We start from the raw sequence: 8,635 nt of genomic DNA on the forward strand, positions 1-8,635 counted from the left end.
CCACGCTCCATCGTGCATATCTGCCGTGTCCAGGATCTGGCATTGCCTCATGACAGCCATACGAGGCGCATGTAGTGCGCCTGCGCCTAGTAACGACAGTGTGTGTGCGTGTGTGCCAGACAGAGAGTCGGAGGGCCGGAGGCCGGTCGGGCCGCGGTGGGGAGGATGGGCCGCGGATTGCCGGGATGGGATGGGATGGGATGGGTGGCCGTGTAGTAGAGATTGGCTCACAATAGCATGGTGTGTGAATGGTAGCCGTAGTGGAGAACGAAGTGTGGGGTTGAGGCATCAAGTTGTTGAAATTCTGTTTCTCATTTCAAGCGTTGAGTGAGTTACGCTAGCATGTATCATGCAATGCGATGAGTAGATGTGAAGCGCCCGCCTCATCAATGAACATCGGAAAACACGTACTCTCCTTCTTGGGGACAGTCCATCAAACGCAGCAAATCACAAGCAAGCAACACGACATGAGTGGAGTAGAGTAACGGCTTCAGTGGTAGATAGAATAGATAGCAACTCAGTAGAACGCGCAGTAAACCCGCCCAGAAACCCCTGAAGAAACCCCCGCAAAATGAAGATCCCGTGCATATAAAATTCCCATTCATATGTAGAAAAAAGAAACCCCCCATGAAACAAAACCGGGTGGACCGAAATCAGCGCAAGGAAAAGAAGGGAAAGGAAAAGAAAACTCCCCATGAGTACGCTAGCCCACCAGTTCTGCTAGCCCGAGATGAAAGGGAATGAAAACCCCAAATTAGACAAGGGTTGAAAAGAATAGAAAGGGAAGATGAAACCGACAAAAGCATCCTACAACGAGGAGTGAACGCCGGCCGTGGACTACGATGACTCCTCGATAAAGCAAGGGGTCGATCAAGGTCCCGGATATGCCCAGTGACAAACGCCGAGGTGCGCCAATAGGGTGCTGAGGCGAACTCCTAGTGATAAAAAGGAAAGAAAAGGAAAGGGAATGGATGGACGGGTATGATGCAACGGATGCAAGTATGCGAAGAGTCTCTCTCCTCCAAAAGCCTGGTATCCAGCCAGGTTATGCGGCAAAGATGATCAAAGGAAAGCGTAGGAGAGGGAAAGCCATGCAAGCATGCAGGTAAGAAGACAGAACAAATTCCATGATGGAAGATGTTGCTTTCGTCCATGTCCTAAAAGAGAAGTCGAGAGGGGGTGTCGTTGATATTCAAAAACAATACGGCGGACAACCTGACTCTCAGTCTCTCTTGTGCCTTCCCTACTCTAGAAATGGATCCTGATGCAGATGTGTGCGGGTATCGTCGGGGTATCATGGCGCAAAATCGGATAAGCAAGAATGAGTGGCGTTGATGCGTATAGCAGCGGATAAGATCGGAGTATGTGAGATGAGTGCAGAGATCAACCCATCTCCATGCCGTTGTATTCGTCCTCCTCCTTCAGACTGAATGATCCGCCGCTGCTGCCGCCTTGGTGATTCATCCAGAACTGGTCACCATTACCCCCTGAGTTGTGCCCACTGCCGCCACTCTGCATGCCGGGGCTCAAGCTTTGTGGAGAGATTTGATGGATAGGCTCGCCGGCAATGTTGGTATGCTTCGGCACACGAAGACCTGAGCCAGGACCCCGAGAGTATTTGAATGTGCTAGTACCATTCTTCTCGACAGCATCGACGAGCTCGGTACGCATACGGCGTTCTTCTTCTGTCTCATCGGTAGGCCATTCTTGACCAGTCAGCTGCTTTAGCTGAGCACTCATCTCATCAGTCTCCTGGATCTTCTTGTAAAGGAACCACATCAAGTCACGAGTCCAGCTGACAGCGCCGTTGAGGATGTCTCCCTTGTTTGGGCCCTTGTCTTTCTCTTCAATCGGCAGTCCTTGCGTGATATTTCCGGCGGCTCGTCTGCCGCTTCCACCGGCTAAGAGTGAAGTGGCATGCGGTGGTGACATACCCGTTGCCGTGAGAGAGGGCGACAAAGGCCCGTTATTGCTGATGTGCTTGCGAACTTTCTCGTCATCGAGGCGATGTGCTGGTACGAGTCTCGACAGATCGTGGATTCTCTCGTTGATGTTGTCTCGGCGACGACGTTCGACCAGGTTGTGTGACTCCCTACGTCTGCGCTTCTTCGCATCCTGTGACTGACCAATGTCAACCTTAGTAGGCAATGAAGCATGCTTTCCTGTACCGAGTACCTCGGAAATCTGCTGGTGATGGAGAGATCCGGTGTGGGGTGACTGGTTTGGAGAGTCGATCCAAGAGTGAGCGCTGCTTGGGGTGTTGTCCCACTGACCAGAGATTGACTTCTGATGTCGGTGGCTCATGGCGTTTGCCATGATGGGTTGAGACGGAAAGCTGCCAGAATCTGGAGTGCCGAGATGTAGTCCTCCCAAGACTGGTGTCTTGGGAGACATGGGGCTTCGGGTATCGGAGCCGTTACGGCTCATGCCTCCAGGCATCTTCGCTCGAGCTCGGGCGTTGATATCGAGCGACCCATTCTGCATGTTTGGTGTTGGCATGCCTTGCTGAAAGGCCACTCGTTGAGGTGCCGACTGGTACTGTGAGAAGTCGAAGTTGTTTTGCATGAAGGGAGACTGAATTGGTTGGTCATCCGGGGTGTGAGAGTAGATCTGCATATTCGGATGGCTCATCGACACACCGCCGTTCGACGTAGCAGGGTAGTAGCTGCCTTGGTTTTGGCCTACATTGTCCTGGTTTCCGTAATCGTTGAAGCCTGATGGGCCAACGAGATCGGCAAGTTCGTCGTCAGGAATACCTGCGTTCCCCTGCAGGTAGCTGGAACTCATATTTGAGGTCCCATATTGTTGGCCGATGGAAAAGCTTCCGCTCATGGTCAGGTCGGATGGATTAACGGCAGCGGCGATATTATCATGCGAGTTCCCGAACTGCTGACCAGGGAACTGCGGCTGCATGTCCAATCCGTTGTGGCCCATGAACCTCATGTCATCAAACTCCTCCTTGATGAATGGCTGGGGTGATCCGTTTCCCGTCATGTTGATCCTGTTAGAGAACGAATACGGTTCGTCGGAAGGGTTGCCTAGACGAAGATCCCGCTTCGTGGTCTTGGTGGGCCAATTGTAAGAATGATATGTGTTGATTGCGTCAGCTTGAGAGACGGTCAGCAGGACTCCTTCACGCAACATGTTGAAGACGTTGATGCTTGTGTTGAGGAAATGATGAGGGAGGTTGATCGAGACAGCGGTCTTTGGTCTTGATATGTAGGGGATGGGCTGCAAGTAGACGGAAATAGAAGTGACCTCGGACGGCCGTCGCATGACAATTCACTCTTCGGTACAGGGAAGGGATGCACGGAATAAAGACTTACAGGCCACTGGCATAACTAGTTGAGGGTTGCAACAGCCCTTGGAATGTGGGCGTTAGACCCTGCTGCTGGGCCGCTGTGAACGATCTGAAACGATCTGTTCTTTGACCCAACCGAGTGACTACGGAATGCACGGTAGCAAGAGAGAGGGTGATTGCAGCACGAGACCGGTTCGTGACCATATAAGGGTTCGCAGAAGTAGTTTGTGTGGGTGTGCGGCCAGGCGGGCCGTGGTTCGCTTGGTGACAGGCAAAGGCTTTGTCTTCGGGTGGTGGTCGAGTTTGCTCTAAATCTGCATAAGAGACGTTAGGCCCGCATTCTCTGTGCCCTTTTGCGCTCTGCACAGCGCTCCCAGGGAAGAAGTCAAGCTCACCAGACACAATTGTCTCAGCGGGCTGTGGTGCTCGTGCAATCTGCCCGACAAATTTGTTTCCACTGCACGCTTCACGAGGCAAATGGATAATAGAATCCCAAGACACAATCTGGCCGGCTGTACTGGAGGCGCGGGAGAGGCCGACTCTGGCAGAGGCGCGGTGCTACCGTCGAGGCGGGAGGAGCTATTCTCGGGGCCGGATGACGTTGAACCGGAGGAGGTCGCGCAGTGGCAGGCAGACAGGGCAACGCTGTGTGTCCCGTCAGGTGCGTAGCTCGTGGCCGCGGATCTGAGACGGTCTGGACGGGCAAATCTGTTAGCTACGGGTCTGCACACAGAGATTCAACGTCCAACGGCGCAAAGGCTGGTTGCATGTGAAGTGGCGCACAATACCACGGACAACGGGGAGCAGGGCAGACGGCGCCGCGCCTTTTGCGTGGTGGTTGGGTGCTACAGCAAGCGGGCCGGCGAGCGGTCGGTAGGGGCGTTACACGGGCGTGGTATAGTGTTCTTTGAGGCTATTTTGGCCGTCGAGCGGTGGATTGAGGCGTGCGCAACCGTCTTGCCCCAGGGCTCGCGCAAATGGGGCAGGTGAAGCGGTGAAATGCAGCAGCGGACTCACCTCGAGGACAGCAATCAAGACACGGCGCAGGCGCGAAGGGCACGCCGACGGAGGATTGGCCGCTGAGGGGGGCCGGCGGCTAGGTGCTGCTGCTGGCTGTCGGAGGAAGCAAACGAGACGAGTCGTCGGTGGTGTCGGGAATGGTGGGTAGGACAGGTTTGCCGACGTCTTTGAGGCGGTCGACGCTGGAGTGCAAGCAGGGTGCTGAGCAGCGGCCTGGCGCTGGCCGGCGATGTGGTTCAATGGAGGGGCCCTGGGCTGTGTCACTCCCTGGGGTGGAAATTTGTGACGATGGCGGGGGAGGTCCGGGGTGCTGCTCGGTGCTCGATCTGGCCTTATGCGGGTGATGCGGGTGAGAAGGATGCGCGCAGAGGCCGGGATGCAATTGCTGGCAGCGCTGGCAGTCGACAGAGGTGAGATGGGGAGATGAGGCTGCGGAGAGGGTCGCGGTGAGCAGAGCAGGCCGAAGGACGCAGCGAGGCGATGGAGGGCGATGTGGGATGCTGGTGCGAAGGGCTAGCGACGAATGAACGGCCCGAGCGCAGTCTTTTCTTCACGATGCGAGCTGAGGGCACAAGGCCGGGGTGCGACGGGCGATGGCGGCCGCAGTGCCGTGGCTGCCGACGAGCGCGGGCAGGCTGGAACTACGCAGCGTCGGAGAGCGCGGCGGTGACGTATGGGACGGGTCTGATTATGCGTCTGGGGCTGGGTCTGGATGCTGATGCTGGAATCTGCGATGCGGATGCGACCTGGCAGCACAAGAGGCCTTGGACACGGACGGGACATGCAGGGCGCGAGCACCGCTGGGGATTGGGCATGGGCGCTTGATATAGCAGACGGCTGCGGCTCATCCACGCTGCGAGGCCTCCCCTCCTGTGCAGGGCGGCCTCTTTGGTCACTTGCGGCGTGGATGGGTGCCCGAAGAGGATGCAGGTCTCAGAAGTCGTAGACGCGTCGGGGCGCGCGCTCCCCCAGCAGAGTGACTCACCCTGGGCGAGGGCAGCCGCGACAGCCTCCAGCATCAAGCCGGCGTCGTCTTTGCCTGGCCGGGCGTTGTCGCCCTGGATGGCGCCAGCAGAGAGCTTTAGGACTCGGCGGTGCTGGGGGACGTCGTAATGCGCCTGAGACGGCCCGCTAGCCTCCCAGGCGACAGGCGCTGACCCCGGCCTCCATTCACTCCCGACAGCGACGCCATCGTGAGCTTCACCACCACACCCACACCCACAGCGCTGCCACCCTCCACACCCTCTCGAAGTCCCCCGGGCCAGTCGACGCCGCACACCCGCCACACGCGCCCCTCCCTGCGCCGCCTCTCCGCTGCCACACCCCGTGGCGACCCTCAGCCTCTTGGCAGCCTCTCCAAGTCGCACCTCGACCTAATCACAAGCCGACCGCACGACCCCGCTGTCTAAGACCTGTCTTGCCGCTGCCATTGGACACCTGCCTCTGCTTCCAGGTGGAGATCATCTGCACGAAATCCTCCGTGCCGTCGCAAACCCACCGCTCGACTGCCGCTCTCCACCCTCCGTCCTGCACCACCGCCGCGCATCTGGGAGAGAGCGAACTACAGCTGCAGACGGCCCGTCTTCCGTCCCCAGCGTTATCTGTGCGCCTCCAGCGGCTTCCGCAAAAGTCGCTCTGATCTGCCCCGACAGCCCTCTGCGCCAGCCGGCTTGGAGCAGGCTCCCTTCCTTGTGCCAGACCGTCGCCTCCTCGCCGCCTGGTAGCCGTGTCTTATCTACAAACCATCCCCGGGAACATACTGCGGCATGGCATCGGCCAACTTCCGCGACTCGATGAACTCGTTGGGCTGGAGCAGGAGGGACCCAGACATTCCTGTCAACACGTCGTCCCAGTCGACGCCCATTCTCAACAGGCTGCAGAGCCTCAATCCCTTCAGTTCCGGTGGCTATGTTAGGCTACCGACCGCGGGAGAAGGGCCTGGCGCGCCGCTGCCCGCGCCGACCAGGAGGGAGGAGGACGAAGGCTGGTTTGCGCGTAAGTGACTTTGACTCTCCGCCCAAATGCCTGGTCTGCCCTCAATTGCCGTCCGCAGCATGACCTGGAAGTGCGCTGCGCCGATCGCTGAGCGACTGTGACAAGAGGGCAGTTCCTGCGTTGCTCCCTCTGCCTGCATGAGGCTTGCATATACCCGTCCACCCGTCTGCACATCCTCGAGACGCATGGAGAAATGCTTGCTAACGAGTACACTGCGCCGCAGTGAGCAGGTGGGATCGCCTGCTAGTCTTTGGTGGCCTCAACCTTGCAGCGGCAGCAATGTTTGCTACCTGCTTCGCCCTCATGTTCACCCCCCTTTTCATCGTAAAACCGCGGAAGTTTGCCATCCTGTATGTTTCGATGCCCTTCCATTGTCCCCTGTTTCTCCCCTTTGCACCTACCTGTGAGCCCTGCGGTGGGCGCCATTGTGTCCCGTGGCGTCCTACTTGCATCATGACTCTCTCTGGCCACGTTCCGGGTCAGACAGAGACGAACCACACCACCTCAAACTCGATCATGCGGGTGCTAGCTTCGGGGCACTGCAGAAGGGCCTACCTAATCTCAACTTCGCCTTTTTGCCCTGCTTCCGTCGTCACCTGTCGCGCGCAGCTACGCTAGGAGGATAATGCTAATCGCCGGCCATGCAGGTGGACAATGGGCTCGCTCCTATTCCTGGCCTCATGGGCCGTCATGATGGGACCCTTACAATACAGTGAGCACGTCCATTCCGCTCGAACATCCCTGTTTTGCTAAACATGCACCATCGCAGTGCAACATCTCATTTCAGGCCCTAGACTGCCGTTCACAGCGGCATACTTCGGCAGCATTGCGCTCACTCTCTATTTCTCGCTCGGCGTAAGTCAGTCTCCTACCGTCGTTTCCGACGCAGATCCCTGCACTTTCAATAAAGCTCCACCCCTGTCTCTCCACCCTACCTTACACCCTCTCGTACTCCTGAGCTGCACCGAATCCTTGCACCGCTCCCTCCAGCCTCGCTCGCACAGAGCAAACACCCTCAGGCCCCCCTTCTCCCCCTCTTCGCAAATCCAAGCCTCCCACACCCCCACGTTCCGCGCTTATCGATTACACCCATCCCACTCCGGTCTCGTGCCCGAACTAACGCCGTCCGCGTGACATCTGCAGCTGCACTCAACCATCCTCACCGTCGTCGCTGCCATTGCTCAGCTGGTCGCCTTGCTCTGGTATCTAGTCTCTTACTTCCCCATGGGCTCGACGGGCCTGCGCTTCGCGGCGCGCTTTGGCGGGAATAGGGTCGCGGCTTGGATGAACGATTAAACCTACTTAGTGCGGCGTTGGAGTGGGATGGGGCTGAGCAGTATTTCGACGCGTCAGTGAGGCCCAGAAGGTGGGAGTAGTGTGTGAGGCGAACTCGCACTCGACGCAGAGGCAGGCAGCTGAAACAAAACTGGATGGACCAGAAACGGGCGCTTTGGAGGCGCCTCCGCGTGTTCAAACATTAGGAATGAATGGGGCGTTGACGTCATTGTAATATAGCAAACACCCTCACGAAGGGGGGGCAACATAATCGTTACGAGAGCGTGTTGCAGTTTGATGCTGGACATGTCGCATTCACGGTGCTGCGCGTGCGAGTCTCAGTCGCACTCGCGATAGTCGGGTGGAGTGAAGGAAAGTGACAGCTCTCATTCTACAGCCTTTCTCTTTCCCCTACCTAGCAAACACTCGAATTAGCTTCGAGAAGGGCATCACGCGTCCTCGTGCTCCCTGGCTCGTTTCAGCTTCTGCGAGCGAATGCGCGAGCACCCAACTCCAGCGTCCCTTCTACTATTCTGCTCTGCTCTACTACCCTCCTTTGACCGGTGGGCGCGGGGGATAGCAACATCGCCGCCGCTCTCCCACCTCCCTCTCCTCTCTCGCGGCCGCGATTACAATACCGTTGAATCATACACCAAGCAGGACCCCCCCCCTCCCACACTCCCCCCTCTCTCTCGCCATCAGACCACAGCCTCCTCCCCTCCCCAACACGCTTCCATCCGGGCGCAACCGAGATGGAGTGAAGGCGCTGGCTTACTCATCCCTCCCAATACACCACCTCGACGCCAGATCAGCATCCCACACGCGCTTCCGCGGCCCAGCCATCCGCTTACCACCACTCACTCACTCTCCCCGGCGCTTCATGGGCTTGAGCCGGGCGCCGATTGCGAAATAGCCGCCGCACGCGCTACGAAAAGCCAGTCAGAGCTGATGGAGGGGGGGGGGAGCGGGTGTGTAGGTGGGTTTAGGAATTGCTAGAGGTTCAGTAGCGGTACCAAATCAGGGTGTAGGCCGCAACGCGCCGTC

At 57.9% G+C, this 8,635-nt stretch overlaps 4 protein-coding genes across 4 annotated transcripts; 2 read left to right on the plus strand and 2 right to left on the minus strand.

Moving 5' to 3' along the window:
* Positions 1–368: 368 nt before the first annotated feature.
* On the minus strand, positions 369–815 carry BDZ99DRAFT_144554 (uncharacterized protein). Its single transcript, XM_033712724.1, has one exon. The coding sequence runs from the start codon at positions 694–696 to the stop codon at positions 448–450; it is 249 nt and encodes an 82-aa protein (XP_033571828.1). The 5' UTR covers positions 697–815; the 3' UTR covers positions 369–447.
* Positions 816–1,383: 568 nt separating this feature from the next.
* On the minus strand, positions 1,384–3,339 carry BDZ99DRAFT_480874 (uncharacterized protein; the record flags this gene model as incomplete). Its single annotated transcript, XM_033722357.1, has 2 exons — positions 1,384–3,107; positions 3,327–3,339. The coding sequence occupies 2 exons, from the start codon at positions 3,337–3,339 to the stop codon at positions 1,384–1,386; spliced, it is 1,737 nt and encodes a 578-aa protein (XP_033571829.1).
* A 2,748-nt stretch (positions 3,340–6,087) lies between these two features.
* On the plus strand, positions 6,088–7,993 carry BDZ99DRAFT_543742 (SFT2-domain-containing protein; the record flags this gene model as incomplete). Its single annotated transcript, XM_033726796.1, has 5 exons — positions 6,088–6,316; positions 6,540–6,666; positions 6,964–7,028; positions 7,086–7,171; positions 7,460–7,993. The coding sequence occupies 5 exons, from the start codon at positions 6,088–6,090 to the stop codon at positions 7,610–7,612; spliced, it is 660 nt and encodes a 219-aa protein (XP_033571830.1). The 3' UTR covers positions 7,613–7,993.
* On the plus strand, positions 7,994–8,635 carry BDZ99DRAFT_144589 (uncharacterized protein). Its single transcript, XM_033712725.1, has one exon. The coding sequence runs from the start codon at positions 8,087–8,089 to the stop codon at positions 8,585–8,587; it is 501 nt and encodes a 166-aa protein (XP_033571831.1). The 5' UTR covers positions 7,994–8,086; the 3' UTR covers positions 8,588–8,635.

Source organism: Mytilinidion resinicola, assembly GCF_010093595.1.
Source record: "Mytilinidion resinicola strain CBS 304.34 unplaced genomic scaffold BDZ99scaffold_20, whole genome shotgun sequence".
In the NCBI taxonomy this organism is placed as follows: Eukaryota; Fungi; Ascomycota; class Dothideomycetes; order Mytilinidiales; family Mytilinidiaceae; genus Mytilinidion; species Mytilinidion resinicola.

What these genes read in the sequence shown, in the direction of transcription:
- BDZ99DRAFT_144554 (XM_033712724.1), bottom strand. Translation starts at nt 696, where the DNA reads ATGGGGAGTTTTCTTTTCCTTTCCCTTCTTTTCCTTGCGCTGATTTCG.
- BDZ99DRAFT_144589 (XM_033712725.1), top strand. Translation starts at nt 8,087, where the DNA reads ATGCGCGAGCACCCAACTCCAGCGTCCCTTCTACTATTCTGCTCTGCT.